Source organism: Maniola hyperantus, chromosome 15 (genome assembly GCF_902806685.2).
Source record: "Maniola hyperantus chromosome 15, iAphHyp1.2, whole genome shotgun sequence".
NCBI lineage: Eukaryota > Metazoa > Arthropoda > Insecta > Lepidoptera > Nymphalidae > Maniola > Maniola hyperantus.
Window position 1 is genome coordinate 13418442 of NC_048550.1, and position 14580 is coordinate 13433021.

The 14580-nt window shown below is 39.4% G+C and overlaps 1 protein-coding gene across 50 annotated transcripts in view; it reads left to right on the top strand.

The window, feature by feature from the left end:
• Mhc (myosin heavy chain) overlaps positions 1 to 14580 on the top strand; it is a 29360-nt gene that overhangs the window by 8875 nt on the left and 5905 nt on the right. For 4 of the 50 annotated variants that reach the window (XM_069503261.1, XM_069503262.1, XM_069503273.1 and 1 more), the window contains exons 8-20: positions 1562 to 1699; positions 2471 to 2740; positions 3038 to 3208; positions 5383 to 5562; positions 6131 to 6290; positions 7680 to 7738; positions 9010 to 9097; positions 9484 to 9601; positions 10631 to 10748; positions 11476 to 11612; positions 11703 to 11829; positions 12255 to 12464; positions 13297 to 14183. In XM_069503261.1, the coding sequence (XP_069359362.1) occupies positions 1562 to 1699; positions 2471 to 2740; positions 3038 to 3208; positions 5383 to 5562; positions 6131 to 6290; positions 7680 to 7738; positions 9010 to 9097; positions 9484 to 9601; positions 10631 to 10748; positions 11476 to 11612; positions 11703 to 11829; positions 12255 to 12464; positions 13297 to 14183 (2663 nt within the window). Of the gene's footprint in view, positions 1 to 427; positions 532 to 1561; positions 1700 to 2470; positions 2741 to 3037; positions 3209 to 3370; positions 3542 to 3785; positions 3957 to 5382; positions 5563 to 6130; positions 6291 to 7679; positions 7739 to 8355; positions 8409 to 9009; positions 9098 to 9483; positions 9602 to 10202; positions 10321 to 10630; positions 10749 to 10995; positions 11114 to 11475; positions 11613 to 11702; positions 11830 to 12254; positions 12465 to 13296; positions 14184 to 14580 lie in introns of all 50 variants that reach the window. The other 46 variants (XM_069503253.1, XM_034976038.2, XM_069503272.1 and 43 more) reach the window with 23 other exon arrangements.

Here is a 14580-nt window from a genome sequence, read left to right on the forward strand (position 1 = left end):
GAGTTAACGATGCTAAGCTCCCGCATCTCGGACTATCCGATGATAAGTCAGGGAAAGACACGGATACCTGGTGTCAACGACGCAGAACAATTCGATCTTTTGATCGTAAGTCGTGAGCCTGAGCAAGGAGCGTGCGTCGTGGATCAGATATTGGTGTTCATAAAATTGGGGCTTTAATCAAAATTTTCTGACATTTCTGACATGCACACGACTACAGCATGCTCGCTCCCTGCGATGGTCGAGTGATCGTTATGCACAGATGTGAACCCACAAGTTAGTTATACCCCCCCTCCAGCACGGGCACCCCCCACACACATAATTAATTCCACAGACACGACACGGACAGAACACTCAGGATAGGGTTGACTTTCTAGGGTTCCTCGGTGTACTTTGGCGCATGTAATTAAATCTCCTTGTTTACCAACAGACATGTGTTTGTTGTCAAATGACATTCACGATTACTATAACGTCGCCCAGGGTAAGATTACGATCCCCAACGTCGATGATGGTGAGGAATGCCTCTTGACAGACGTAAGTGAAGCGAATAACCCCCCAGATGTTACGAGTGACCCTTTGGAGAAGCCACAAGGCTCTGATACCTTAGAAACCCCCTTAGATTATAATTAAGTTACCTTACTAGGTAGTTTCAAAATCCAAAGAACTGGATAGTAAATTTAAACTATCCTTTACATTCTTTATGGCATTAAAATCGTATTATAATCGTATTTGTATTTGTGACGTCATTGACAACTCTTGTTGTATAAGCTGTAGCTCTGACGTCACAACATAATATACTTTTATGCGTTACTATTTGAATGTCTCAAAGAATTACGACCCTGAATATTGTGATAGTAATATAGAATAGACGTTTCGTAGATTTAGAATATGAACCATAGAACATCCTCGTCCAGTGCACTAGTATCACGAAACCCCTTACTTGCTAACATTAACGCTATCTTACTCTTTACTGTCTAATGTGTTGTATTGATTGTCAAATTAAGCACTGTATCTGTTATGAATTACTCACTTTCTAAATGATTTTTAATTTTCGAACATAATGGATTTACCCTTAGCACCAAACTTTGTTCTGATTAACGCAAGAATTCTTCTGATTAGCTGATAACTTTTATTGCCAAAAATTCAGTATCAGCAAAAGCATCAATAAGAAAAGTAATAATATTGGCGCAGTTTATGAGTGGTATCGCGTTTTCTAAAATATCACAATGTATTCTAAACTTTATTTCCACTATGTAATGTACAATAGAGAAGCAGAAAAACACCTGTTGAATGCCATTAGTTTATTCTACGTAAAACTATACTACTTACTTTGTGAAAATAAGGTTTTATCAAGTTTAAACCATCGAGGAATAGACGCATCGCGTTGTCTAGACTCTGCATTAAGTTGATTTTTAGCATAACTTCAGAAAATAAGAACAATTCAACACAAAGTAGGTGCTAAGTGGTAGATCCCTGAATAATAAATAATATGTTTGTGTCTTTTTAAGTGTGCTTGACCCCCCAATGGTTATTACGATGTTGTTAACACTCGTTGCTGTTGTAGGAAGCCTTTGACATCCTGGGCTTCACCCAAGAAGAGAAGGACAACGTATACAAGATCACCGCCGCTGTCATGCACATGGGTTGTATGAAGTTCAAGCAGAGGGGTCGCGAGGAACAGGCTGAGGCCGACGGCACTGAGGCAAGTTATACATTTTTGGTTTTTATATTGTAGATGAGAGTGGTGCTAGCTTAGTGATTAAGAAATCAGGTTCGTATTCAGATGGTCAGGGGTTAGATTCCGAGGATGCACCTCTAACTTAGAACTACGGAACCGTGGAGGAAAACATCGTCAGGAAACCTGCATGTCTCAAAGTTCTCCAGAATGTTCATGAAGATGTGTGAATCTGCCGATCCGCACATGGTCAGTGTAGGGACCGATGGCCTAAATCCTTATAATTCTGAGAGGAGACCTATGCTCAGTCACTACTGACAGTCGCGGCTGGCTGGTTGATATTCTGGATGATGTTTTGTCTGTCTGTTTTCGATAGATCTTTTACTAGACAAACTGACAGTACAATAACTACAAGTTTGATCCTTCAAAAACAAGTGCTCGTAACAATGCGTTTATAGACGCTTTTTTTCATAAAATTGGTTATATTACACCGAGTGTAATATAAACGTGCACGGCCGAGCCACGTACGCATCACGGACTCGGCACGGTGAAGCATAAACGGTGTTTTAAATACGTGCCTCGTCCGCGCCTCGTACGTGGCACGGCTCGTACCCGCCACGTTTTGGCATAAATCACCCTTATGCGATACAAATATCTGGGTAATAATTTTCTGCTCGATCATCATTCATTACTCATGATTGGTAGAGTTGACTGTAGAATCTATTGCCAATGGACGCCGACTTCACGTGTTCTTTTGTGTCTATCAGCGTTTTCAAAGTCACTCATTGTCTTTTGTAGGACGGTCAGAAGGTCGCCACGCTTCTCGGTGTCGACGTCCAGGACTTGTACAAGAACCTGCTGAAGCCCCGCATCAAGGTCGGAAACGAGTTCGTGACCCAGGGCCGTAACAAGGACCAGGTCACCAACTCCGTGGGTGCTCTCTGCAAAGGCATGTTCGATCGTCTCTTCAAGTGGCTCGTCAAGAAGTGTAACGAGACCCTAGACACCAAGCAGAAGAGACAGCACTTCATCGGTGTGCTGGATATTGCTGGTTTCGAAATCTTCGACGTGAGTATCAGTGATGGGATCCAACTGATTACCGAATTGGTTCAAACACAAAATTTTAACATAATTTGAAAATTCATCAAAATTGGTTGAGAATAGTTTGTGATTTCGAAAATGAAATTAAAAAATTATCACCATTTTATTTTCAAATCACAACGAATCAAATTTTTGTAATGGAGTTATTACATATTTCAATTTGTGTATTCTGTGTGTCTGTATATTTAGTCCAACAGGGAGAACGAGCAATTGATACGATCAGAAAATCTTTTTCTTCGATATTAATGCCATTTACTTCCTTAGTTCAATGGGTTCGAACAACTTTGTATTAACTTCACGAATGAGAAATTGCAACAATTCTTCAACCATCACATGTTTGTGTTGGAGCAAGAAGAGTACCAACGCGAAGGCATTCATTGGGAATTTATCGATTTCGGAATGGACTTACTGGCCTGCATTGACCTTATCGAAAAGGTACACTGGGAACAGAGACACCGGGGCGACACAGATCCCCTCGATGTTGCCTATGTTTGGTGGTTTAGCTATCGACGTACCCTGCTACTAATCTATTTTATAGTTCAGCTACTCTAACTCTATTTCCTCTCCACTTATTTGGGCTTCATCTTGTTTAAAAAGTACAACGGTTTCGAGCAACTCTGCATTAACTTCACGAATGAGAAGCTGCAGCAATTCTTTAACCATCACATGTTCGTCCTCGAACAAGAGGAGTACAAGCAGGAGGGCATCAACTGGACCTTCATCGATTTCGGGATGGACTTGCTCGCTTGTATCGATCTGATCGAAAAGGTAATAGTCCGCCGAGTCGTCTTGCTCGTCGTCGACTGGACTACTACCGACGGGAATGAGTTTGACACCATCGCCAAGTCTATGGAGATAGATGTGGCTCCTGCACACATGCACAGTTGCACACCCAGGTCTCGGATAGGGAAACCTTATCTGCGGAATGTGATCCGTAGCCCCACTGTATCGATAGTCCCGATTAATTCCTTAAACCTCTAGCTTAACCTTTTCATTCATAATCTCCCTGCAGTTCAACGGTTTTGAGCAACTCTGCATTAATTTCACCAACGAGAAACTGCAGCAGTTCTTTAACCACCACATGTTTGTGTTGGAGCAAGAAGAGTACCAACGCGAAGGCATCGAATGGACCTTCATTGATTTTGGCATGGATCTCCAAAATTGCATTGACCTTATAGAAAAGGTAGATGGCGGAAACGCAACAATGAGCGCTTGCAACTCGCCATGGTCATCGAGAAACGTCTGGACAAAAACAATTCCATGATCTGAATCAAAAGTACCAATCAAATATCCGAAAGGCCTTTCTCGATCGACTAGCAATGTTATTTGAAGTGTTGTGTGATCTATCGTGTGTATCTTTTGTACTTATAATACCTACTACATTTACATTTATGTATAGACTTTTACAACTTCACAAGAGGTGCCCCCCGTACCACTCGAATCAGTTAAGGTTTTTAACTTCTTCGATATCTTTTACATGTCCCTACGGCAGTTCAACGGGTTTAATCAGCTCTGTATTAACTTTACCAATGAAAAATTGCAACAGTACTTTAATCACCACATGTTTGTTCTCGAACAAGAGGAATACGAAAGAGAAGGGATCGAATGGATCTTTATAGATTTTGGTATGGATCTCCAAGCAACCATAAATTTGATAGAAAAGGTATTAGAGGTGTAAAGTTTCTAGCTTGAGGCTGTAGGGTCGCGGTAGACGAGGCTTCAGGCTCAACACATCTGGATGATCCCCATCATCGCTTGCAAATGCAAGAATAAGTCTGGCTGAATTCCCTCCCCTCGGCGGTATCTATTAAAATACGTAAAGCTTCCAAAGCACGCGCAGAATCTCGAACTGGCTAATTCATCTGCTGTATTCTATAGATTTTACCTAAATATTTGCACCAAGCTACGGCGATCCAATTTTCAAAGCGAAAAAGATAGGATAAGCACTTGTAGTACCGCGTAGTATAATTAATATCTATTGATATAATAATATGTAATTAATAAGCTTTTTTAATTTAAGCAATTTTGAGATACTCGTATAATATTTTCGCTATAAAATAAATAATATAATATGCTGGCTATTGAAATATAAAGTTCTAATAAGCAAGCCATTTATAATTACTATAATATACAACGCCTTTAACACGCCTTTATAAAAGACTAAATAATGTACATTACACACTTACCTTTCCTATATTTCGCATGTTTTTGTTTTGTTTTATGCCTTATGTAGTTAACCCTTAGGTTTAAGGACTTTCATGTATAATTTTAAACTTTTTCAGTTTCGATTCTCCAGAACCCTTTCAATTTTATCATTTTCAGATTTTAAGGTAAAACTAGTATTGATTAAAATCACAGATTTCAAAAACATTGTATGGTAAAAAGTTAATCGATTTTCATGACAATAATATAATCATGTTCATGATTAAATTTATCGATAAGTAGAATAGAATAGGTTTTTAATCAAATAAACTTTTACAAGTGCTTTTGGATTGTCAAAAGAATTTACCACTGGTTCGGAATTCCGATAAAGTGATTCCAACTAGTAGTATGTATTTCGAAGAACCTGCACCATTTTTCGTGTCCTAATCTCGCCGGTCCGATTTCAGCCTATGGGTATCCTCTCAATTCTTGAGGAAGAGTCTATGTTCCCGAAAGCCACTGACCTGACATTCGTTGAGAAGTTGAACAACAACCACTTGGGCAAGTCTGCTCCTTACTTGAAGCCCAAGCCCCCCAAGCCTGGTTGCCAAGCCGCTCACTTCGCTATTGGTCATTACGCCGGTAATGTAAGTATTGGAGAAGTAACTTAACTTAATTGAGAAGCTAGCGAACTAAACAAATTGCACGAAAATAAATTTAGAGAAGGTGCAAAAAACTGAATAAAATTTATAATTTGGTAGGTACTATTTTGATCGAAATCACGAACTTAATGTTGCTTTGAAATTATGTCAGGTTCTGACATAATGATCGTATTCAGTGATCAAAGTTGAGAATTTTGGACTTAATGTTAGCACTTTTTTGCTTGAAAAAAAACTAGAAACAACTGGAAATTCTTGATGTCAAAGTTTCATAAACTACGAAAAATTCAACTTTAGAATCAATTGTAGGTATTTTTCATATTAGCAAATTCTATCAGTTGTATTTCCAACAAAAATATTTCATTCGCGGTTTGCGGTATGTTTCTTTATGTATCATTTGGTTAACAGATAAGTAAAGCTCTATGCTATTTGGGATATTTAGGCTCTTTTATTTCTCTTCATTTTTCTTTTTCTTTATAACTTATATATTTGCATCAATGTTCTTTTCACTACCTTTGACCATTTTTTCATTGACTTTTATCCCTTTGTTGAACAGGTCGGTTACAACATCACTGGCTGGCTTGAGAAGAACAAGGACCCCCTTAACGACACCGTAGTCGACCAGTTCAAGAAGGGCCAGAACAAACTGTTGATCGAGATCTTCGCTGACCATCCTGGACAGTCCGGCCAGCCTGATGCTGGTGGCGGCGGCAAGGGTACGATCTATTTTATTTTCATATCTCTAAATAACTGACCTGCCCTGGATTTGCTCGGGCACTCAATCTTAATGGAGATCTACGTCATAAAGATAATCTACATGCAAAATCTCCAGTTTCTAAATCCAGTGGTTTGAGCTGGGCGTTGACATATTTCAGATTCTCCTTTTTAATCTATGCTATACGATTTATAAAACTGGAAGTCGAGACAGTGAAAATCTTATAGTCACAGTCCCACTAGCTTACTTCCAATACGTCCTTCTAAAAACGCAAAGCCGTTGGTCCCGGTTATTATCTCTACCATGTCATAATAGTCATCTATCATTATCTATAGAGTAGGTAAATAGGCATCTTTTAGGCAAGCGCGTTCCATCTTAGACTGCATTATCAATTGCCAGCAAGTCTGATTGCAACCAAGTGCTAGTCCATAAATTAAAAAAAAATTGTTCAAATATTAGAAATCCTATACTTAGTGAAATTAGTAAAAAAAATTAAACTAAGTAAAAGGACGAAAGAGAAGCAGATTTTTTTGAGTTCGTAATGAATGAAGAGAGAGAAAGAGAGAAGAAAATGAATTTTTTTTAATTAAACTAGTTAGAAACGAGTCTGCGAATGAAAGATTCACTGGTCCTGGTCATATTGAGAATGGTGATGGAATCGAACATAAAACATAGGCAGCTCTGGTGGCTAAAGAAAGATTTCAGATAAATGTTGGAGATAGGAGAAATACGGAAAAATAAAGTGAGTAACAGGTTGCTACACAACTAATAGACAAAATAAAAGACAACTTATAATAATTACTGTAATTTTTTGAACACACACAAACACTCCCTTAAAAAATGACGCAAAGTTAGATAACTAAATACACTTTCATACAGATCTATAAAATTAAAGAATTTTTGAGGTTTTTCAACAAAATCTGCAAGATCAAAATCTTTTCAATCATAATATTATGTAGATATATTTTATAAATAAACCCACAAACAATTTTTTAACCAAAACTAGCATGGAGTTAATTCGTTTTGAATTTCTGAAAATCCTTTCTTGAGGGGAATCTACGTTATAGTTATATAACCTATATGCAAAATCTCCAGTTTTTATATCCAACGGTTCAAGCTGTATTCAAGGTTGATATGTCAGTTAATCGGTTTATCTCTTCATACAAAAGGGTAGTCTGACCGACTGACATAATATGACGCTGACATTTCAGATTTTACAGGAAGGTTCTCTTAATAACCCAGATCCTCCTAAGAAATTTTTATTGAGAAATTCCAACGGGATCCGAGAAGATACTTCTTACTAGTACTTTTATGATTTTCAAACCAAAACTAGCACACACTGAGCACCAATATTTTCTGTTTAATACAACAAAAATTTTATATAAACTAGGCGCTGGCGGCAAGCGTGCTAAGGGTTCCGCCTTCCAGACCGTATCATCGCTCTACAGGGTAAAAAGTCGCACATGTCCAAAATTTCGCTTCTGTGTCTCGTCGCTTGTCTTCGTCTCTCAACACTCTTGGGATGGCACCTTTGAGAATTTCGAAAAATATCCCCTTTTTATCAAATTTTGATGCTATCAAAACGAAAATCAGTACGAGAACATTGGCCAACGCTCAAGAAAAATTACCAAACCCGAACCAAATTTTTACCAAAAATTCAATCAATGAGAGAAATTATGCCGATCGCAAAACTGTGATAATGAGTTTTATAATTCAGGGTTTGTTCATTGTTGTCATAACCTCAAAACGCTAAATATAGATTTGAACGACCAGTTTCTTTAACAAAGCTGGCTGTGAAATATTTCAGTAATATAATGCCACACAACTAATATGTGCAGGGTTTACGTGAGATTAAATGCAATCTTTACGAGAGGATTCATTTAAGATGCCATCTCTAGATGCTTGAACATAATAACTACACGTAGGAATGTCTATAGTCCATGTCAGTGTATGTTTTACAGCAAAATTCTGACTCCAGGCACCCGCAGATTTCGCCAAAAATTAGTTTATGTTTTGAACTGTGATTGTCCTTGCATTAATTGTTGCTTGTTAATGTATATTCATAGGAGGTCGCGGTAAGAAGGGCGGTGGTTTTGCTACTGTCTCTTCCGCATACAAGGTACAGAAAGTTTGTAATGAGGTAGAATGGTTGAACTTTTTATCACCCTCACTAAGCGAAGATGTAACATCAACATCTACACTTGATCAAGCTATTTCATACAAAGAAATAGTTCTTTTTTTACCTCGACCAGAAAACCAAGAGTTCGAAGTAAAAAAACCTTTTGTCTCATTCATATTAATGATAGATTTGAAAATCTATCTCTCATATTTGTTTTTATCAGTTTGGACGCATTTACAATACTCAATGTGTCAAAAAATTCATTTCGTGCAGTAGCAAATATCAAAGACACAATTTTGCCGCTGGTTAAAATTACTAAGCTTTTTGTTTGTCCGTTTTCGTTTCTAACCCTAGTTTTGTGTGTTCTAATGTTGTGTCCATTTTACCATTAATTTACTTCAACTTATCATTTCATAGTCACTTGTTTTATGTTTTTTTTTATCCATATAATCATCATTTGTTTCACCATTTATATATTTAATTAATATCAAAATGATATTCAAAATATTGTTTATGGAAAAAATCTAATTCTCGATTTCTAAAATCTTGTGTAAAAATGATTACTAAAAACGTTAGCTTGACCTGTTTCTATGATCAACAGGAACAACTGAATAACTTGATGACAACGCTGAGGTCTACACAGCCTCACTTCGTGCGTTGTATCATTCCCAATGAATTGAAACAGGCCGGTGAGTTCTATTCTTATATCTCTTCTACCACGCCCTATAGAAACTATTCATACTTCATCATATTATTTATAACCTCCTTACTACTTATATTTATGGGCAATGTGTTATGTAGTTTGGCGAAAATAACTTTTATATATAAATTCAGAAATTCTCATAGAGCCGTTATATTTTACGCCTCCGACATATTCACTCGGCACTTAAAGTATCGTGTGGGTGTTAAATGATGAAATATATTTAGTAGCGGCACCTTAGGTGCAACATTGAAACTATCAACGTCACCTTAATTAAAATGAAATATTACAAGATTCCGCGCTGCGCTAAAATTGTGCCAAATACACATTTATGCAAGTGACGCAGTTCTATAACACGATGTTTCCGCCCGCCAGGTCTCATCGACTCTCACCTTGTGATGCACCAGCTCACCTGTAACGGTGTGTTGGAAGGCATCCGTATTTGCCGTAAAGGTTTCCCCAACAGGATGGTCTACCCTGACTTCAAGCTCCGGTAAGATTCCGTGTGCATGAACTTGTCCTGAAAATGAACCCACGAAACAAACTAATAAATCTCTGTCAGGAAGGAGATGGACAAAAATTGTATGGACGCGTGCCCCAGAATGTACAGAGATGATAATATTATATGTGCCATTTAATAGTAAAAATCTTCTATTTAAAAAAAACAAGTCGCATGTTGTTTTGCAGTCGTGGCATTAAGTTTGTGATAGGCATAGTTCAACCTGCAAATTTTGTCCATCTAGTTTATGCAATTCAGACATCAAATAGAACATTAGTTATTTTATTATATTTATAATATGTTAGGATTTCGATAAGTGGATCTTGGCAGACTAAACATTTTTTTTTAGCTCTGGAATATACATAAAACTGGAACAGTGTTATTCTGGTACAGCAGCTGACTCCCACTTACGTCATAGGAATCGTGCTTGCTATGAGTAACACGTTTCAAAATTAGTTTGATGAATCGACTTTTCAAATTCTCACTTATGATTCCTGAGTCACCAAGTGCTCTCACACTCTGCCATCACATTGCCAAATCATTGAATCATTTGTCAACGCGGTTACTAAAGATGTTTTCTTATTTGAAAAAACAGCTACATGATTCTTGCGCCAGCTATCATGCAAGCTGAAAAAGATCCAAAAGAAGCAGCAAGGAAATGTCTCGAATCGGTTGAGCTCGACCCTGAAAGTTATCGTATAGGTCACACCAAGGCAAGGCTACATTTTGCGTACGGTTTTCAGTATGGTATTTAGAAGAATGTTGATTTGAAGATCGAAATCATAATAAACTCTAAAGAATAGAGTTGTAGTTAGGTTGAATATCGCATCATTATCCCCTTGTTTTTGTGTTTCCAATGGTATGTTATCAGTTATCATTTAACAGGCATGAAACAAAGAGATCATGTCCTTTATTTTTATTGTATTGGTAGTTAGCTCCGATACCCATGGAGGGCGTTGGAATTTTTATTTTTATATTGTTTGATTTTTCCTTATCGAGTGCCCATGTATTTTGATAATGTAGCTACAAGATCCTCGCTCCTCAAGCTGTGGAAAAGGAATCTGACCCCAAGAAAATCGCTCAAGTCATCTTGGATGCCACAGCCTTGGATGTCGAGTCCTACCGTCTCGGTCACACCAAGGCATGTCTGATGTTTCCGTAGATCTACTATAAACTGGCGATCCTGGCACACCCACAATGGATCGCCTGAGTTTTTAACGCTTGGCCGCTATGTAGAACTTATAAGGACATAGTTTTACAGCGCCCCTCAAACCTTACAGACTAAGGTGCTTTTTCCTTTCGAGCACAAGCCACATATGCTCGAAGTGTAACCCCTTCCGTATCCTTAATCGTAGAATTATTATTATTTGTGTGCTCCCCAAACGCAGATACAAAATTCTGTGCCCGAACCTGGTCAAAGATCCAATTACACCAGAGAAAGCCACCGAGAAAATTCTCGAACATACCGGCTTGGATGCGGAGTCTTTCAGGCTCGGGAAAACCAAGGTAGCGCTTTGTTGCATGCAGCTAGAACTTACTTCCTGTTATGTCTAAATCTAAATGTGAACTACTTTTCAGGCCTAAATACTATTCTCACGTTCTTCACCTTTTAGAATATTAAATTTCTTCTGGATCCATGTCCAAAAGAAATCACTATAATACTAACTTTAAACCCAAAATAAATTATTTCTGTACTAACTTTAAGCGCCAACTTGTTTATTTTAATACATAATTAAATATTTATTTCTATAATACGATTGGCTAATTGTAATAAGAGTGTTACAAATTTTTTCCTTTTTGGTTCTAAATATATATTTCGACGTCGTCTTCATGCTAGGATTTGTCATAATACTTATTTGGGTGAATAGGTATTCTTCCGCGCCGGTGTCCTGGGTCAGATGGAGGAGTTGCGTGATGACAGGCTCTCCAAGATCATATCTTGGCTCCAGGCCTACATCCGTGGTTACCTCTCAAGGAAGGACTTCAAGAAACTGCAAGAACAGAGGTAGGAAGATCAAAAACAAATATGGACAATATCATTTTGAAGTCCGTATTCTTGGCGCTGTTGGAAATGACATGAACATGTGTTTTGTAGATTGGCTCTCCAAGTGGTCCAGCGCAACTTGCGCAAGTACCTCCAACTGCGCACCTGGCCCTGGTGGAAGCTGTGGCAGAGGGTCAAGCCCCTGCTCAACGTCAGCCGCATCGAGGATGAGATCGCGGTACGTGTGACTCGTGTTCTCACCTGTCCTCAAATGATAGAGCACTTTGACCTATTAAATTTTCCAGCTTTTATACCGTGATTCAGGCGTACGTAAATAGACTCGACCGCGCCCACCTGGCGGTTACGTGACACCGCCGTACCTGCCGCGTCCATTTCTGGATTTCTCCCCTCTCCAGCGGCTACGCGCTTTTCCCTAACATAATGCGTTCCGTGCGGGGGCGAAAGACGCCCGCTGGAGAACTCCAGCGCGCCTCAGTTGCGGAGTGGTCGGCGGCGCGCGCACCCACCCTTACATACTCACGAACGACCCGAAATATTGCATTCCTAGTTTAATTTGATGGTGTGATTTATGACAGAAAGATGTCCTCGAATTTTAAGTCGACATGGGATGGTGTGGGAGATAACGGTGCGGTGATTTTACAGAAACTGGAGGAGAAGGCACAGAAGGCCCAGGAGGCCTTCGAGAAGGAAGAGAAACTTCGCAAGGAAGTCGAGGCCCTTAATTCCAAACTCCTCGAAGAGAAGGCAAACCTTTTGGCTTCTCTCGAAGGCGAGAAGGGCTCGCTCTCTGAGATCCAGGACCGCGCCAACAAGCTCCAGGCGCAGAAGGCCGATATCGAGAGCCAACTTCGGGTAAGTGACTACGTCATCTCACTTGTTTGTATGTTTGTTTAAGTACTTACCTACCTATGTATGTACCTAGGTATGTTATCAACATACTTTATACTTTACTAGCTTATGCTCGTCCGCTTGGACTACACAAATTTTAAACCCATGTTTCACCCCCTTAGGGGTTGAATTTTGAAAAACCTTTCTTAGCGGATGCCTATGCCTATAGATATCTGCATGCCAAATTTCAGACCGATCCGTCTAGTGGTTTGAGCTGTGCGTTGATAGATCAGTCAGTCAGTCACCTTCCTTTTATATATATTTTAAGATAATATCAACAATCGATAAACTCAACTTTCAATAGTAATACCTGAGTAACCTAACTTATAGGCTATTATTAATAGTACTTATTTGAGTTTATAATCAAAGTAATTTTTTTTAATGTTGAAAAATTAAAATAGTTTAATACATTACCGGTGAAAAGATATTTGTAGAAAATCATCATCATCATAATTAGTCAGTGGTAGTATCTCACGAGTAGGTATCTATCGGCAAACAAGTAGCGAATCGAGCAGCCCCGTGTGATGGTTAACGCGGTTCTTTAAATAAACAAATTTTGTTTACACAGGAAATTGTTTAAGATGTTTAAAAATAAATTGCACGTCTGCAGCGTGCACGATTTTATTGCAAACTAGTTAAAACTTATACGATTACTTGTCGATTGATAGAAACCAGATGTGATTAAACACATTTATAAATGACTGTTAATGGTTATTAATGGCTTTTAACTATTATTACCTAGTTTTAATTGTTATTACTTAGTATTATTATTTTTAACAATTAAAATATATCCTAGGATACCCAAGACCGCCTCACTCAAGAGGAGGATGCCCGCAACCAACTCTTCCAAGCCAAGAAGAAGTTGGAACAGGAAGTGTCTGGCTTGAAGAAGGATGTAGAAGATCTCGAACTTTCCGTCCAGAAGTCCGAACAAGACAAGGCCACCAAGGATCACCAGATCCGCAACTTGAACGATGAGATCGCCCACCAGGACGAGCTCATCAACAAGCTCAACAAGGAGAAGAAGATGCAAGGCGAGAGCAACCAGAAGACCGCTGAGGAGCTGCAAGCGGCCGAGGACAAGGTCAACCACCTCAACAAGGTCAAGCAGAAGCTCGAGCAGACCCTCGACGAGCTCGAGGACTCCTTGGAGCGCGAGAAGAAACTGCGCGGTGACGTCGAGAAGCAGAGGAGGAAGGTCGAGGGTGACCTCAAGCTCACCCAGGAAGCCGTCGCCGACCTCGAGCGCAACAAGAAGGAGCTCGAACAGACCGTGCAGCGCAAGGACAAGGAAATCTCTTCCCTCACCGCCAAGCTCGAGGACGAGCAGTCCATCGTCAGCAAGACCCAGAAACAGATCAAGGAACTGCAAGCCCGCATCGAGGAGTTGGAAGAGGAAGTCGAATCCGAACGCCAGGCCCGCGCTAAAGCTGAGAAGCAACGCGCTGATCTCGCTCGGGAACTCGAGGAGCTCGGCGAGCGTCTCGAGGAAGCCGGTGGTGCCACCTCTGCTCAGATCGAACTCAACAAGAAGCGTGAGGCTGAGCTCAGCAAGCTCCGCCGCGACTTGGAGGAGGCCAACATCCAGCACGAGTCCACCCTCGCCAACCTCCGCAAGAAGCACAACGATGCCGTTGCTGAGATGGGCGAGCAGCTCGACCAGCTCAACAAACTTAAGTCCAAGTGAGTCATTCAAATTCCATTTTTTAATAAATTTCAAATCGAATACCCGGTTATAAATTGGAGGTTATAGAGCATAGTTTCTAATTAAAGTAAGGTTAAGTATAAATATATAATATATAATAACTTCGTACGCGTGGACTACACACATTTCAAACCCCTTTTTCACCCCCTTAGCGGTTGAATTTTCAAAAATCCTTTCTTAGCGGATAATACGGATAATAATCCTACGTCATAATAGCTATCTGTATGCCAAATTTCAGCCCGATCCCTCCACTAGTTTGAGCTGTGCGTTGATAGATCAGTCAGTCAGTCAGTCACCTTTTCCTTTTATATATATAGATTATTTACCATCTGTAACTGAGGGAATGTAATGAAGATGATGCGTATGTCAAAAATA